This window comes from Macaca fascicularis, chromosome 20 (genome assembly GCF_037993035.2).
Source record: "Macaca fascicularis isolate 582-1 chromosome 20, T2T-MFA8v1.1".
Lineage (NCBI taxonomy): Eukaryota > Metazoa > Chordata > Mammalia > Primates > Cercopithecidae > Macaca > Macaca fascicularis.
The window spans coordinates 3,872,030-3,889,399 of record NC_088394.1 but is presented as its reverse complement, the minus strand read 5'-3'; the positions used below and the strand labels follow the sequence as shown (position 1 = coordinate 3,889,399).

General features: G+C 53.4%; 1 protein-coding gene across 10 annotated transcripts; it reads left to right on the top strand.

Annotated features, from left to right (window-relative positions):
* The first annotated feature begins 1,735 nt into the window (after positions 1 to 1,735).
* Positions 1,736 to 16,998, top strand: ZSCAN10 (zinc finger and SCAN domain containing 10). Of its 10 annotated transcripts, XM_074028641.1 has the most exons (8): positions 1,736 to 1,992; positions 9,278 to 9,399; positions 12,523 to 12,616; positions 12,880 to 13,342; positions 13,571 to 13,838; positions 14,059 to 14,123; positions 14,291 to 14,348; positions 15,242 to 16,998. In XM_074028641.1, exons 4-8 carry the CDS (start codon positions 12,947 to 12,949, stop codon positions 16,795 to 16,797), a joined length of 2,343 nt encoding a protein of 780 aa, XP_073884742.1. In that variant the 5' UTR covers positions 1,736 to 1,992; positions 9,278 to 9,399; positions 12,523 to 12,616; positions 12,880 to 12,946; the 3' UTR covers positions 16,798 to 16,998. The 10 variants fall into 10 exon arrangements, with proteins under 10 accessions (XP_073884742.1, XP_065393036.1, XP_073884743.1 ...); XM_065536964.2 differs by lacking the exon at positions 12,523 to 12,616; XM_045382536.3 differs by lacking the exons at positions 1,736 to 1,992; positions 12,523 to 12,616 and adding an exon at positions 5,989 to 6,127.
* Positions 16,999 to 17,370: the final 372 nt, after the last annotated feature.

The following is a 17,370-nucleotide window of genomic DNA, read 5'->3' as shown; positions in this document are numbered from 1 at the left end:
CTCATTCTTTTAAAAATTGTGTTTTTGTGGCCGGGTGCGGTGGCTCATGCCTGTGATCCCAGCACTTTGGGAGGCCAAGGAGAGCAGATCACCTGAGTTCAGGAGTTTGAGACCAGCCTGACCAACTGGAGAAACCCCATCTCTACTAAAAATATATATATAAAATACAAAATTAGCCAGGTGTGGTGGCGCATGCCTGTAATCCCAGCTACTCAGGAGGATGAGGCAGGAGAATCACTTGAACCCAGGAGGCAGAGGTTGCAGTGAGCCAAGATCACACCATTGCACTCCAGCCTGGGCAACAAGAGTGAAACTCCATCTCAAAAAAAAACAAAAAATTCTGTTTTTGCGAATGCTTTATACTGTTTTGTTGTTGTTGTTGTTGTTTTAAGAAACCAATTAAGGATAAGAACCAGGGCTCCTTAGATAAATGGCCAGTTCTAGGACTCTGGTAAGAAATGTGAGATGAGGCCGGGCGCGGTGGCTCAAGCCTGTAATCCCAGCACTTTGGGAGGCCGAGACGGGGGGATCACGAGGTCAGGAGATCGAGACCATCCTGACTAACACAGTGAAACCCCGTCTCTATTAAAAATACAAAAAAAACTTAGCCGGGCGAGGTGGCAGGCGCCTGTAGTCCCAGCTACTCGGGAGGCTGAGGCAGGAGAATGGCGTAAACCCGGGAGGCGGAGCTTGCAGTGAGCTGAGATCCGGCCACTGCACTCCAGCCTGGGTGACAGAGCGAGACTCCGTCTCAAAAAAAAAAAAAAAAAAAAAAGAAATGTGAGATGAGCCTGGAGAATCTAGTGGTACCAGGAAGGACAGGAATGCTAAACAAAACAAAAAAAAAGTTAGTGACAGGGCATGTTTTCATTTATTTTTATTTATTTATTTATTTATTAATCATTATTATTATTTTGAAACGGAGTCTCATTCTGTCGCCCAGTCTGGAGTGCAGTAGTGCAGTCTCCAATCTCGGCTCACTGCAACCTCCGCCTCCCAGGTTCAAGTGATTCTACTGCCTCAGTCCCCCAAGTAGCTGGGATTATAGGTACCCACCACCATGCCCAGCTAATTTTTGTGTTTTTAGTAGAGATGGGGTTTCACCAGGTTGGCCAGGCTGGTCTCAAACTCCTGACCTTAGGTGATCCACCCGCCTCAGGCTCCCAAAGTACTGGGATTACAGGCGTGAGCCACCGTGCCCAGACACCCAGCTAATTTTTCAAAAATTTTTGTAGTGACGAGGTCTCACTGTGTTGCTCAGGTTGATCTCAAACTCCTGGGCTCAAGCGATTTTCCCGCCTCTCAGAATGCTGGGATTACAGGTGTGGGCCACTATACCCAGACCTACTTCCTTCTTAATAATATATTTCTAAGTAATAACAGAATTGCCCAAATGAGCATCCTACAAGCAGTTGGCTCTGTGGAAACTCTGTTATGTCTCGGGGGTGCCCAGTGCCCTGGCTTTCCCTGCAGTACACAATTCTGCACTTGCAAAGGGGAGTGCCCCAAACAGGGAACTCTCTGCAGGTCTTGCTGGAATCAATATGTAAATACTAGAGAGGGATGTACTGCCACTCTTTAAGCAGTCACCTTGAAGATTGCTACTGGCAATAGAGCTTTCAGAGAGAATGACAAAGCAGAAAGTTCAAGGTCCTTTGAGAAGGAACTGACATGCAAATATTTTATGTTGTGTGTTTGTTTTTTCTTCTTAGAAACAGAGTCTTGATATTTGCTCAGTCTGGACTCCGACTTCTGGGCTCAAGTGAGCCAATGGCTCAGCCTCTCACGAAACTGGGACTACAGATGTGAGCCATTGCACCCAGCTTATCCTGGGAGTTATTCAGAATCATATGCTTTGGCACTACCTTGCAGTAAGAAAACTAAGGTGCTTAACCAGTTAGAAGGGCCTCGCTCCTTATAGGGGTTTCAGAGCAGGGCCAAGATGGTCCTGAACAAGCCATGCTGGGACCACCCCCAGGACAAACCGTGGAGGTAGGTTCAACACTCTCTCTCTCTTTTTTTGTGGCCTGTATAGGGACCAAAATACTTTCCCAGCGCTGTGCAGTCTTTGCAGCTGGGACATGGTTCTCTCTCTCTCTCTCTCTCTCTCTGTGTGTGTGTGTGTGTGTGTGTGTGTGTGTGTGTTTGAGACAGGGTCTGGCTCTGTCATCCAGACTGGAGTGCAGTGGTGTGATCATGGCTCACTGCAGCCTCAACCACCTGTGCTCAAGTGATAGTCCTGCCTCAGCCTCCTAAGTAGTTGGGACTACAGGCATGCACCACCATGTCCAGCTAATTTTAAAATATTTGTAGAGATCTCACTGTGTTGCCCAGGCTGGTCTCAAACTCCTAGGCTCAAGTGATCTTTCAACCTCAGCCTCCCAAAGTGCTGGGATTAGAGGTGTGAGCCACTGCACTGGCCTGGACTGTGGTTCTAAGTGCTCACCCTCCCAAATCCCAAATCAACAAAAATTCTACTGACTGGGAGTGACCTACCTTCTGGGCAGGTCTTTTTTTTTTTTTTGAGACAGAGTCTCGTTCTGTCACCAGGCTGGAGTGCAGTGGTGCCATCTCAGCTCACTACTATCTCCGCCTCCTGGGTTCAAGCAATTCTCCTGCCTCAGCCTCCCGAGCAGCTGTGACTACAGGCGCCCGCCACCACGCCCAGCTAATTTTTGTATTTTTAATAGAGACAGGGGTTTCACCATGTTGGCCAGGCTGGTCTTGAACTCCTGGCCTCAGGTCATCCACCTGCCTTGGCCTCTCAAAGTGCTGGGATTACAAGAGTGAGCCACCGTGCCCGACCTTGCCGGGCCTTTAAAATAATAAATTTGCTGCAAATCAAGCTGCCTCGGCTCATTTTCTCCCTTCCCCGGTGTCCCCTGGGGCTCCTTCCTCATTTCCCATCTCCCCTTCTTCCTTGCAGAGGTTTTGGACTCCTAATTATTTCAGCAAGCAGCTGTGTTCTCCTAAGAGACCCCAATGCCCTGCACTTCGCCTATTGTTATTCTTCCTCCGCCCTCCAGCAGCCACAATAGTCTTTCTCCGCAGGAAACACCACAACTCTGAGGTCCCAGAACCGCCCCAAAGCCACAGATGGCTATTGAGTGCTTTAAATGGGGCGAGGCGGAGCTCAGATGTGCTCTCACTGTAAAATGCACACTGGATTTTGAAGACTTTTATGAGAAAAAAGAATGTGCAGCAAGTCATTAACAATTTTCTGTGTTTGTTGAAATAATAACATTTTGGATATAACGAGTTAACTAAATCGTATTATTAAAATTAATTGCTGGCCAGGCGCGGTGGCTCAGGCCTGTAATCCCGGCACTTTGGGAGGCCGGGGCAGGTGGATCAACTGAGGTTGGGAGTTCGCGACCAGCCTGACCAATATGGAGAAACCCCTGTCTCTACTAAAAATACAAAATTAGTCAGGTGTGGTGGTGCATGCCTGTAATCCCAGCTACTCAGGAGGCTGAGGCAGGAGAATTGTTTGAACCCAGGAGGTGGAGGTTGTGGTGAGCCGAGATCAGGCCATCGCACTCCAGCCTGGGCAACAAGAGCGAAAATCCGTCTCTCAAAAAAAAAAAAAAAAAAAAATTAATCGCACCTGTTTCCTTTTACCTCTTTAATTGTGGCTACCAGAAAATTTAAAATTGCGGCTGTGGGTGGCACCACACTTCTCTTGGAGGACACTACTCCAAAGGTTCCCCCTCCCACTCGGCACACTTCACCCCAACCCTGTAGGGACCACACTCTCTTTAGCGCCCCCTAGTTTCAGGTACGGATTCATACACGTTTATTATCTTTAAGGTCTCAGTGCTGTTGCAAACCTTCTCTTCTGCAACCCTCTCCTGCAATTCATCTGGCAGGTAGGATCATCGTTCATGCATTACAGAGGAGGCAGTGATGGTTTTCATATGAAAAGTGAGTTCGCCAAGGACACATGCAGCAGGGCTGTGGAGGGCCTAGGGCTAGAAGCTCAGTCTGTCTCCTTTTACATCCCTCGTTTATTTCCAGAGCTGTTCCTACACCTGAAAAGCACCACTCCCCCTGCACACCCTGGCAGATGACCAGATTAGATGTCACTGGCAGCCTGAACGTCAACAGACACCCAGCATCTTTCTGAAGCAACCATAAGCCATTCGAGGAAACATGCACAGGGTCCTGCTTGTCCTGGTCTTGTTCCCAGTGCCCAGGGCAGTGAGAGCAGCTCTGCCCGGAGGCCAGTCCCTGAGGCTCCCTCAGTGGCCTCAGAACTCGGAGTATACACGTGCAGTCCTTACCTCCCAAAGATAAAACCTCCCACTTTGCTCTTCACCTATTTCAGACTGCTGTCCCATATATGGTCACCAGAGACATATGAGAACAACTACAGATAGCCCCAAACTGAAAACTGCCCACTGTCTACCCATAGTAGAATGAATAACTGATGTAATGAGGAAAATCATTCAGCAATGAGAGGGAAAGAACGCTCGATGGCATGGAGTCCCAGCTCCTTGGTAGACCAAGGTGGGAGGATCACTTGAACCCAGGAGTTTGAGTCCAGCCTGGGAGATATAGCAAGACCTTGTCTCTAACAAAATAAAATAAAATAAAATAAGTGGAATTGGGAGAATTACAATTTTAAAAGAAACAAAAATTTTTAGTAGAGATGGGGTTTCACCATGTTGTCCAGGCGAGTCTTGAACTCCTGACCTCAGTTGATCAAAGAGGCTGAGTGCAGTGGCTCATGCCTGTAATCCCAGCACTTTGGGAGGCCAAGGCAGGTGGATCACCTGAGGTCAGGAGTTCAAGACTAGCCTGGCCAACATGGTGAAACCCCATCTCTACAAAACATACAAAAAAAAAAAAAAAAAATTAACCGGGTGTGATGAGAGAGTCTCCACGCCTCTCGCTTCCCAGCCTCTAGTGGTTGCCTGGTCCCGCCAAGGCCACACCTGCTCCGGCGCTACAGCACCCCACCCCGCCCCGGACACGCCCCCTCCTGCCCTACAGAACCCCGCCCCGCCCCTTGGCCTTCGGGCCCACTTCCCTGGGGGCGGGTTTTTCTGGCCCTGCCATTGGACAAATTATGGTGTGGGAGGAGCCCGCGACTGGAAGCGCGAGGCGCTGGACGCGGGGAATGCAGAGCAGACCAAAGAGAAAGACCGTCGTGCGCAGGGAGCACTAGACAACTGAAATAAGAACAGGATGAGCTCAGATGTTAAGTGCAGGAAAACAAAGACCCGGCAGATGAGCCAGTCAGGCGGGTCCAGGCCCCAACAGACCGAGGGGTCTAGGCCGGGGAAACGGCCAACACCTGAGAGGTGGTCCTGACTCCCCGCGGGCTCTGAACGCTCAGTAAGGCACGAGCTGCAGCCAAGGGCACAACCCAAGAAGGCACTTTAAGCACAGGGAAGGAATTGGTTTGGGCCCAAACGCTGTTGGTGAGGTCACTTCCCTCCTGGGGAGCCCTTGCTTCGTCATCGGTAAAGTTGGGACAAAACCACCTGGCAGGACTCGGAGGACTTTAGGTGACCGTGTAGATGGAGCAGCCTCTGCCCCACCACATCCTCCTGTTCCATTTTTTCCTAGCACCGTCGCTGCTCCTTTGCCTTAAAATGTAAGACCCTGAGAGCAGGGCCTTATTCCTCCAGTTTCTCTCTGGGTCCTTAGCCCCTGCTTTGTAACAGTGCCTGGCACACAGGAGGCCATTGCAAAGAGTAGTCACGTGAATGAAAAGCCTAGCAAAGAAACCAGCACACTGGGCATTTAAAAATGGCAGCTCTTAGCCCAAAAGAAAGATGGGCAGACCTGCAAGGGGCACCAGGCCAGTCTTCATTTGGGAGGTGGTAGTTCTGGCTTGGGGGATGGTTACACTCTCACACATGCTGGGATTGAAATCTGGATTTCTCACTTTGTCTTCATGTCCCTGGCCCCGCCCTCTTCCCATCCCGCTCCCAAACTGGGAGCTTAAGGGTTAACTCTAGGAAGCCCCTCATCACCTGGATGGGATGGGACTGGGGCAAGGAACTTCCTGTTCCATTTTCCCAGAGCCCTTCCCTAGGCTGGCGGAGGCTGGCTTTGGCCCTGGAGTCCTCAGAGAACCCCCCTAGCATCTCTGCCTGTGTAGTGGGGACTCGGAGTGGTGAGTTGGAGGGAGGCCGGGGTGCAGGCTGCCAGAACGGGTGCTAGGAGTTCACAGCAGCTTGGAGAGAGCAGGGGAGGCTGCAGGCCTTGGTGCTGGGGTGGGGGCTGGAAGAGCCTTGGGAGGATGTAGAGGGTCTGCTGGGGAGCCTTGTGTCAGCCAGCTTGGTGGACCTGTTGCGATGGGGGCGTTGGGGAGGAGGGAGATCGCAGAACTTCCTGTGACATTGAAGAAGGCTGGCTTCACATGCTCCCAGGTGGACTGATGGGCCTTGTCCACTCAGCCCAGCACACAGAGGGAAGCCCACCAACAAACAACAAATCAGGCAGCTGCCAACTGTGTCCAGGGAGAAAGGGGGTGTTCCTGGCCGCGGACCCCACCTTTGCCCCCTTCCCCAACTCTGGGCTCTCACATGACCTGGATGGGTCTCGTGGCAGCACCTCCACTCTGGGCTCCAAATTAAGCTGGTCAAATGTTGGATGGTGGCTGTAGAGCCTCCGCCTGCTTAGCCTCCCTACCCAGCCCACCCCCAACAGAGGTGCATATTAACAGAGCTTTTGTCCTGGAGATCTGGGGGGAGGGAGAAATTCTCTGAAGCCAACTTGTCTCGAATTCCACCTCTTTGAAACCTTTTGGAGAGACCTCACCTGGAGATTCCGGCCTCCCTGTGTGGCTCGGCCTGAGGGCTGAAATTTGGAATCCTCTTATTTTTTTTCTGTTTCATGCTGTGATATTTCGGTTAAGGCTAGGAAAATGGCACAGAGCAGGTGGAGATCAGTTCCTTTTCTGTTTGAGAGCTTTGGCACTGTGTTCTAGACCTGCGTTCTCAGCCTAAAGCAAATCTTGGCTCCATCTGGTGTGACCCTGAGCACGTCACCAAGTGCAACTTTGCACTTCGCAAAGGGAGAAATGATTATTTAGTGCATGGGCTGGACCGGGATGAAATGAGCCTAATCGCCGGACGCTCAGTACCTGCCCGCTTCTCCTGCAGGGCAGTGGATGAGCAGTGATTGGTTTTCTTGTTATTTTGTGCATGCTACTAAAAACCAGTGAAACACAATCCCATTTTCTCTCCCCTCCCCCTCACTTTTTTTTCTTTTCTTTCTTTTTTTTTTTTGAGACAGGGTCTTCCCCTTTTATCCAGGCTGGTGTGCAGTGGCGCGAACATGTCTCACTATAGCTTTGACCTCCCGGGTTCAAGCGATCCTTCTGCCTCGGTCACCCAAAATGCTGGGATTATAGGCATGAGCCACCGCATCCGGCCTCACAACACCATTTTTCTGATCATTTATCACAGACCTTTTCTGCCCTAGACGTTGTTATGTGCTTTCCTTTGAGATGGCCAGAATCATTGCCATTTCCTAATTTCTGCTAATAGACATTGAAGTAACTTCAAGTGCTGGATGAACACTCGTTGAACTAGTCACAGCTCCTACTCCCAGGCCAGGCAGAGAAATACACTCATCTGTGATTGAGGCACTGCATCGCCCTAGTGCGGAGAGACGGGTTGAGGGGGATGGGGACTGCCTGGAGTGGATGCCAGAGGTCAGGAAAGCATAGTTCTGGCTCGGGGGTTGTTACACTCTCACACGTGCAGGGGTTGAAATCTGAATTTCTCACTTTGTCTTCATTTATCTGGCCCCACCCTGTCCCCATCCGGCTCCCAAACTGGGAGCTTAAGGGTTAACGCTAGGAAGCATCTCACCACCTGGATGGGATGGGACTGGGGCAGGGAACTTCCCAGTTTTGTCGGAGTCCTTCCCCAGGTAGCTGAGGTTGGGAGATGGAGGGGAGATGGAGTGGGGGTGAGGGGCTTGGAAGATACCGTGTGTTTCGGGGAGGTTGGGAGAGATGGGTCATGTTCTAGCATCACCTCCCCCTCCTTCTCAGCGGCTAAGCTTAAAATCCCCCATTCTGTACCACAACACACACCCCACCTGAGAAGGAGGTTCAGAGAACCCTCAGGCTCATATTAAGTGGGTACACCGAACTGGCCAAGGCTCTCAACTAGGCCATTGTTACCAGGGAGAGGCTGCCCAAGGCTGGGTTACCTTTTTTTTTTTTTTTTTTTTTTTGAGACAGAGTCTCATTCTATCGCCCAGGCTGGAGTGTAGTGGTGCAACCTCAGCTCACTGCAACCTCTGCCTCCTAGGTTCAAGCGATTCTCCTGCCTCAGTCTCCCGAGCAGCTGGGACCACAGATGCATGCCACCATGCCCGGATAATTTTTTTTTTTTTTTTTTTTTTGAGATGGAGTCTCACTCTGTCGCCCAGGCTGGAGTGCAGCGGCATGATCTTGGCTTACTGCAACCTCCGCCTCCGAGGTTCAAGCAATTCTCCTCTCTCAGCCTCCTGAGTAGCTGGGGCTACAGGTGCATGCCACCACATCCAGCTAATTTTTGTAATTTTAGCAGAGACAAGGGTTTCACCATATTGGTCAGGCTGGTCTCGAACTCCTGACCTCAGGTGATCCACCCACCTCAGCCACCCACAGTGCTGGGATTACAGGCCTGAGTCACTGCACCCGGCCACTGGGTTACCTTTTTGCTGAGCCTTAGTGTCCTCGGCTGTAGAATGGGTGATGGGTCCAACAGAACTATGAGTCACTGCTGCGGTGCCTGGTGTTGTAATCAGCAGCAATGAGAACAGTAATAGCTCGTGCTCATGGATGCCTACTGTGTGCCAGCCACTATGTGCTGGACAGTGCCCTGTGCCACTCAGGTGGGGGGAGTGGTGCTTCAGGCTTTCTTCACATCCCCCTACCTGGGGTGACAACTGGGAGTGGAGAGTGGGAGGCTCTAGGAGAGGTTCCCTTGTGTAGCCCTGAGGCTAGAGAACAGGAAGAGCAGAAAGCAGAGGGCAGGAGCCTGGGTTTCCATGTCTATAAAATGACCCCTGTCTGAAATAAAATGTAAAAAGTGCCTCAGAGATCTAACAAAAATACGAGCCTGCTCCGCTCAGAAAAGCTTCAGTCATCCAGCCTCAATTAGTTGAGCAGGACTGAACTGAATCCCCTGTGGGTGGCACTGGGCTACCAGACCAGGAAGGAGAAGCCCCACAGTCCTAGACTTGGGAGGAGGTTGGGGGAGGTTGTCAGTGCCCCCTGGTGGCGATAAATGACTTATTTTACATTTTTTATTTTTTGAGACAGGAGCTCACACTGTCGCCTAGGCTGGAGTACAGTGTTGCAGTCACAACTCACTCACCGCAGCCTCAACCTCCTGGGATCAAGCAATCTTGCCACCTCAGCCTTCCAAGTAGCTAGGACCACAGGTATACACAACCATGACTGGTTACTTTTTTTTTTTTTTTTGAGACGGAGTCTGGCTCTGTCACCCAAGCTGGGGTGCAGTGGCGCGATCTCGGCTCACTGCAAGCTCCACCTCCTGGATTCACACCATTCTCCTGCCTCAGCCTCCCGAGTAGCTGGGACCACAGGCACCCACCACCACACCTGGCTAATTTTTTGTATTTTTAGTAGAGACGGGGTTTCACCGTGTTAACCAGAATGATCTCAATCTCCTGACCTTGCGATCCACCCTTCTCGGCCTCCCAAAGTGCTGGGATTACAGGCAAGAGCCACTGTGCCTGGTAAGCTAAATTTTTAATTTTTTTTTTTTTTTTTGAGAGGGAGTCTCGCTGTGTCGCCCCGGCTGGAGTGCAATGGCATGATCTCGGCTTACCGCAAGCTCCACCTTCTGGGTTCACGCCACTCTCCTGCCTCAGCCTCCCGAGTAGCTGGGACTACAGGCACCCGCCACCACCCCTAGCTAATTTTTTTTTTTTTTTTTGAGACGGAGTCTCGCTCTGTCACCCAGGCTGGAGTGCTGTGGCCGGATCTCAGCTCACTGCAAGCTCCGCCTCCTGGGTTCACGCCATTCTCCTGCCTCAGCCTCCTGAGTAGCTGGGCCTATAGGCGCCCGCCACCTCACCCGGCTAGTTTTTTTGTATTTTTTAGTAGAGACAGGGTTTCACCGTGTTAGCCAGGATGGTCTCGATCTCCTGACCTCGTGATCCGCCCGTCTCGGCCTCCCAAAGTGCTGGGATTACAGGCTTGAGCCACCGCGCCCGGCCTAATTTTTTGTATTTTTAGTAGAGACGGGGTTTCACCATGTTAGCCAGGATGGTCTCGATCTCCTTACCTTGTGATCTGCTTGCCTCGGCCTCCCACAGTGCTGGGATTAACAGATGTGAGCCACTGCACCCAGCCCTACATTTTTAATTTTTTTAGAGATGGGGGTCTTGCCATGTTGCCCAGGGCTGGCCTTGAACTCCTGAGGCTCAAGTGATCCTCCTGCCTAGGCCTCCCAAAGTGCTGGGGTAACAGGCGTGACTCCAGCCCCTCTAACCTTTTATTCTGAAAATTTGAAAACATCCAGAGAACTTGAAAGAGCAGTGAAATGAACATTAATATATGTATCTCATCGTCAGTCCATAAATGTGGCTGAGCCTTCAGGCCCCTTCTCCAAACTCTTCAGCGTATCCTAAGAACACAGCCATTTCCTATATATTGCAAGACTAGACTCTCATCTCAGAAATGGGTAGTCATACTATTATCGTCTAGTATCCATCCCCACCATACTCAAAATTTTCCAACTGGCCCCAGGATGTCTTTTAAAGCCTTTAAAAAAAAGGAATGAGGATCCAATTTAGGTTCACCTACTTGGTTGTGAGGCTTCTTTGGGCTACTCTCCAATAGCGCCTCCTACAAGCACTTACTTTTTATGACACTGAGTAACTCAGACCAATTTCTTTGAGAGATGGTCTGACTTGTTCCATATTCCCTGCAAGGCCCTAAACATTGGAAGTTGGATCTAAAGGCCACAGTTAGGCCGGGCAGGTTGGTTCACGCCTGTAATCCCAGTACTTTGGGAGACCAAAGCGGGCGGATCACCTGAGGTCAAGAGTTCGAGACCAACCTGGCCAACATGGTGACACCCCATCTCTACTAAAAATACAAAATTAGTGGGGTGTGGTGGCGCATACCTGTAATCCCAGCTACTTGGGAAGCTGAGGGATGAGAATCACTGGAACCCGGGAGGCGGAGGTTGCAGTGAGCCGAGATCTTGCCGTTGCACTCCAGCCTGGGCAACAAGAGTGAAATTCTATCTCAAATAAATAAATAAATAAAGGCCAGTTGGATTGAGATTAGGCATTTTTGGGCTAGGCACAGTGGCTCACACCTGTAATCCCAACACTTTGAGAGGCTGAGGCAGGTGGATCACTTGAGCCCAGGCGTTTGAGACCAGCCTGGGCAACATAATGAGACCTCATCTCAACAAAAAATAAATAAAATTAGCCCAGCGTGGTGATATGCACCTGTAGTCCCAGCTGCTCGGGAGGCTGAGGCAGGAGGATCACTTGAGCCCAGGAGATCAAGGCTGCAGTGAGCCGTGATTGCGCCACTGCACTGCAACCTTGGTGACAGAGTGAGACCCTGTCTTAAAAAAGTAAATAAATTACTTAATTAAATTAAAAATTAAATAAACAGGCTTGGTGCCAGTGGTTCACACCTTAATCCCAGCGCTTTGGGAGACTGAGGCGGGCTGATCACTTGAGGTCAGGAGTTCAAGACCAGCCTGGCCAACATGGTGAAACCGTTGTGTCTACTAAAAATGCAAAAATTAGCTGGGCGTGGTGCCACAGGCCTGTAATCCCAGTTACTGTAAACCCAGGCTGAGGAACGAGAATCGCTTGAACCTGGAAGGTGGAGGCTGCAGTGAGCTGAGATGCCACTGCACTCCAGTCTGGGTGATATAGCAAGACTCCATATCAAAAAAAAAAAAAAAAAAAAAGCTGTAAAAAACAAACATTTTTGGTGCCACGTGCTCCCAGTGGCTACATCAGGAAGAAGGGAAGGGCAGGTTGTTTCTCTTTCAGGGATGGTCACTTTAGTCACTTGGGAAAAGTGATGCAAATTTCTCTTTTTTTTTTTTTTTTTGAGACAGAGTCTCACTGTGTCGCCCAGGCTGGAGTGCAGTGGCGCGATCTCAGCTCACTACAAGCTCCACCTCCCTGGTTCACGCCATTCTCCTGCTTCAGCCTCCCAAATAGCTGAGACTACAGGCACCCGCCACCAGGCCCAGCTAATTTTTTTTGTATTTTTAGTAGAGACAGGGTTTCACTGTGTTAGCCAGGATGGTCTCGATCTCCTGACCTCGTGATCCGCCTGCCTCGGCCTCCCAAAGTGCTGGGATTACAGGCGTGAGCCACCATGCCCGGCCTTTTTTTTTGTTTGTTTTGAGACAGAGTCTAGCTCTGTTGTTCAGGCCGGAGTGCAGTGGCGTGATCTCGGTTCACTGCAAGCTCCACCTCCTGGGTTCACGCCATTCTCCTGCCTCAGCCTCCCCAGCAGCTGGGACTAAATTAGCTCCGCTAATTGTTTTGTATTTTTAGTAGAGACGGGGTTTCACCGTGTTGGCCAGGAAGGTCTCGATCTCCTGACCTTGTGATCCGCCCGCCTCGGCCTCCCGAAGTGCTGGGATTACAGGTGTGAGCCACTGCGCCCAGCCAAGTGATGCAAATTTCTAAATGCTTTAAGGAGGGATGATAATACAGAACTGTCAGTTTTCTCTGGCCTTTGCTTTGTTGGTAACCCTGAGACCGGGCGCTGCCCTGCCCTCATGAGCCATTACCCAGTGAGTAAAACTCTTCCTCTGGGTCTGCGTATTGAGTGTCTTTTAACATGGATGACCTAGGTGTGCGGCCAGCTTCCTCTCAGCAGATCCTAACCCAGGGTGTTCACCTTCGCAGGTGTGGGAAGAGAGGAGAGAGACCTGAGAGTGGGGCCGGCTGTAGGGAGGCATCCCCACAGTGAAGGATGCTTGAAGAATCAATCTTGGCTGCCCTGGAGCAGGAGCAGCTGGGGGAAGTCAAGTTGGAGGAGGAGGAGGCTGCCAGCCCAGAGGACCCCAGGCGGCCAGAGTCCAGGCTGAGGCCCGAGGTGGCTCACCAGCTGTTCAGATGCTTCCAGTATCAGGAGGACATGGGGCCACGGGCATCCCTGAGCCGGCTCCGGGAGCTCTGCGGCCACTGGCTACGGCCGGCTCTGCACACCAAGAAGCAGATCCTGGAGCTGCTGGTGCTGGAGCAGTTCCTGAGTGTGCTGCCTCCGCACCTCCTGGGCCGCCTGCAGGGGCAGCCACTCAGGGATGGGGAGGAGGTGGTGCTGCTGCTGGAGGGCATCCACCGGGAGCCCAGCCACGCGGGGCCGCTGGTGAGAGGGTGGGGCAGTGGACTGAGCAGTATACAGATGATGGGGACTTGATCGCCCCAGTGAACAATCTCTGGAAACTCCACTTTCCCCCACCTGACCATTCCTTCTTCACCTCTTAACTCCTGCCCTGTCTGACTCTCACCTCGTTTCTGTCCCATGTCCCCTCAGAGTCAGAAGGACACAGGCTGCCACCCCGGGAGTCACTTAACTTGAATGTGTTTTGAACAGGATTTTAGTTGTAATGCTGGCAAGAGTTGTCCCCGAGCAGACGTCACCTTGGAGGAAAAGGGGTGTGCTTCCCAGGTCCCCAGCCACAGCCCCAAGAAGGAATTGCCTGCAGAAGAACCTTCAGTGCTGGGCCCATCGGATGAGCCTCCCCCACTCCAGCCAAGGCCTGCCAAGCCTGCTGAGCTGGGACATTGGAGACTTCCCCCAAGTTCAAAGCAGCCACTGAGCCCGGGGCCCCAGAAGACATTCCAGGCCCTGCAAGAAAGCAGTGAGGAGCCTGTGCCCTAGGAGGCCAAGGACTGGGTGTTGGGGAGCGGCCTGGATGTCTGGGGTGGGGTGAGAAGTGGGGCCTCCCCAGGTGACCGGGACAGGAGAGCGCCAAGGTGTCTTCACAGGGCCCCGATGATGTGGTGCATGTCCTTGCAGCCACATGGCAGGCAGGGCTGCCTTCTAACAGTGCTTCCTCCCCTGTTCCCCAATGCTGTCAGGCCCCCAGGGCCCCTCACCATGGCCAGAGGAGAGTTCCGGAGATCAGGAGCTGGCGGCTGTGCTGGTGAGCTGGGCCGCACCCCAGGGTGTTCTCAAGCCCCAGGAACTTCCCTACCACTGTAGTTTTAGCAAATCCATACCTTCCCTGATTCAGTCCTGGGAAGTGTTTCATTCCCCACAGGTTCCTGAGGCATGATCCTCTCTCACCAAGGGTTTCTGCTCTTGATACAGGAGTCCCTGACCTTTGAGGATGTGCCAGAGAATAAGGCGTGGCCTGCACACCCCCTGGGTAAGCAACCCTTCCCTGGAGTAGTGACCACTGATGCCTCTTTCTTTTCTTTTTCTTTTCTTGTCTTTTTTTTTTAAGAGATGGAGTCTCGCTGTGTTGCCCAGGCTAGTCTCAACTCCCGGGCTCAAGCAATCCTCCCATCTTGGCCTCCCAAAATACTAGGATTACAGGCGCGAGCCATCGTGACCGGCCAACACCGTTTCTTTGCCTGAAGTTCCAGACCCTACCTGACTTTTTGGCCTTTTTGTTTTTTGAAACAGGATGTTACTCGCCCAGACTGTGGCACAATCATGGCTCACTGCAGCCGGGAACTCCTGGGCTCAGGTAATCCTCCCACCTCAGCCTCCCGAGTAGCTGGGACTACAGGTGTGTGCCACCATGCCCAGCTAACTTTTTGTTTTGAGGTCAAATAAAGGGGCACCCTTGTTTGACCTCTATCCTCTCTACCCACCTACCAGGTTTTTTTGTTTGTTTGTTTGTTTGTTTTGAGACGGAGTCTCTCTCTGTTGCCTAGGCTGGAGTGCAGTGGCACCATCTCGGCTCACTGCAACCTCCGCCTCCCGGGTTCAAGTGATTCTCTTGCCTCAGCCTCCCGAGTGGCTGGGACCACAGGCGCACGCCACTACACCCAGCTAATTTTTTATTTTTTGTAGAGACGGGGCTTCACCATGTTGGCCGGGCTGGTCTCGAACTCACTCCTGACTTCAAGTGATCCACCCGCCTCGGCCTCCCATAGTGCTGAAATTACAGGCGTGAACCACCGTGCCTGGCCTTTCACCTACCAGCTTTGCAGGATCCTGGGTTTCTTTCCACTCCCAGGCCAATCAGGTTCTGGTGATTGATAGGGGCCCTGGGAATAGGCCTGACCATCTCTGTTTTCTCTTGTTTCCCAGGATTTGGAAGCAGAACCCCAGACAAGGAGGAATTTAAACAAGAAGAGCCCAAAGGGGCTGCCTGGCCCACTGCCATCTTAGCAGAGTCTCAAACAGATAGTCCTGGGGTGCCGGGAGAGCCTTGCGTCCAGACGCTCGGACGGGGCGCTGCGGCGAGTGGCCCTGGTGGAGATGGGTCCCTTCTTGGCGGCAGTGAAATTTTGGAGGTCAAAGTGGCTGAGGGCGTCCCCGAGCCCAATCCGGAGCTGCAGTTCATCTGCGCAGACTGCGGGGTGAGCTTCCCGCAGCTGTCTCGCCTGAAGGCGCACCAGCTGCACTCGCACCCGGCCGGGCGCTCCTTTCTGTGCCTTTGCTGTGGGAAGAGCTTCGGCCGCAGCTCCATTCTCAAGCTGCACATGCGCACTCACACGGACGAGCGGCCGCACGCCTGCCACCTGTGTGGCCACCGCTTCCGCCAGAGCTCGCACCTGAGCAAGCACCTACTGACCCACTCCTCCGAGCCGGCCTTCCTGTGCGCCGAGTGCGGCCGCGGCTTCCAGCGCCGCGCCAGCCTTGTGCAGCACCTGCTGGCGCACGCCCAGGACCAGAAGCCTCCCTGCGCTCCTGAGAGCAAGGCCGAAGCGCCACCGCTGACCGAAGTCCTGTGCTCCCACTGCGGCCAGACCTTCCAGCGCCGCTCCAGCCTTAAGCGCCACTTGCGGATCCACGCCAGGGACAAGGACCACCGGTCCTCCGAAGGCTCCGGCAGCCGCCGCCGGGACTCCGACCGGAGGCCCTTCGTGTGCAGCGACTGCGGCAAGGCCTTCCGGCGCAGCGAGCACCTGGTGGCCCACCGGAGGGTGCACACAGGCGAGCGGCCCTTCTCCTGCCAGGCCTGCGGCCGCAGCTTCACGCAGAGCTCGCAGCTGGTCAGCCACCAACGGGTGCACACGGGCGAGAAGCCCTACGCCTGTCCGCAGTGTGGGAAGCGCTTCGTGCGCCGGGCCAGCCTTGCCCGCCACCTGCTGACCCACGGTGGCCCTCGGCCCCACCTCTGCACCCAGTGCGGGAAGAGTTTCGGCCAGACCCAGGATCTAGCCCGCCACCAGCGCAGCCACACTGGCGAGAAACCCTGCCGCTGTAGCGAGTGCGGCGAGGGCTTCAGCCAGAGCGCCCACCTGGCGCGCCACCAGCGCATCCACACAGGGGAAAAGCCCCACGCCTGCGACACCTGCGGCCACCGTTTCCGCAATAGCTCCAACCTGGCCCGCCACCGCCGCAGCCACACGGGCGAGCGGCCCTACAGCTGTCAGACGTGCGGTCGCAGCTTCCGGCGCAACGCGCATCTGCGGCGGCACCTGGCTACCCATGTGGAGCCAGGGCAGGAGCAGGCCGAGCCCCCGCAGGAGTGCGTGGAGTGTGGCAAGAGCTTCAGCCGCAGCTGCAATCTGCTGCGACACCTGCTGGTGCACACGGGCGCCAGGCCCTACTCCTGCACGCAATGTGGCCGCAGCTTCAGCCGCAACTCCCACCTGCTGCGCCACCTGCGCACCCACGCCCGCGAGACGCTATACTAGCTTGGCCCGCCTTCCGCCAGCCGTGCCCTGCGCCACCTACCCGGGGTCCTCCACAGCGGAGGCCTGCAGGAATGTCCTTTCCTACCACACCCCACTTCCCTCTCCTTCCACTTTCATGGCTGTCCTTCCCTGCCCGAGGCATTGCTTTCCGGCCTCAGCAATGTAATTAAAACGCCCGAAGTAAAATGGCCTTCTCCAAAATGGCCCCTCTTTATTTCTTTACAAGTCCACCAAAATTCGAACTGTCAGCTGTCCCTCTGGGGCACAGGGACACAGCTGCACCTCTGGAGCAGGCTGCCTGGAAGCAGGTGGGGGGAGAGTGTTGCCACCCGAAGTGGGAGAGAAGGGGGAGATGTCAGCCTTCACAGCCAGCTCTGGGGAGGGCCAAGGAATCTGACCCTGGAATGTTTTCTCCTCTGGAGTCTGCCCTTGATCTGTGCTGTGCAGTAAGTACTCACTAGTCACATAAGACTCCTTGACTTGGCTCAGCGTGGTGCCCATGCTCCCAGCACTTTGAGAGGCCGAGGCAGGTGGATCACCTGAGGTCAGGAGTTCAAGACCAGCCTGATCAAC

Bases quoted from the DNA above. Each gene is read 5' to 3' on its own strand.
- ZSCAN10 (XM_074028642.1), top strand. From the start codon at position 12,947: ATGCTTGAAGAATCAATCTTGGCTGCCCTGGAGCAGGAGCAGCTGGGG. The intron at 13,343-13,570 runs GTGAGAGGGTGG...TGTTTTGAACAG, and splicing joins CCAGCCACGCGGGGCCGCTG to GATTTTAGTTGTAATGCTGG. The intron at 14,124-14,290 runs GTGAGCTGGGCC...CTCTTGATACAG, and splicing joins AGGAGCTGGCGGCTGTGCTG to GAGTCCCTGACCTTTGAGGA.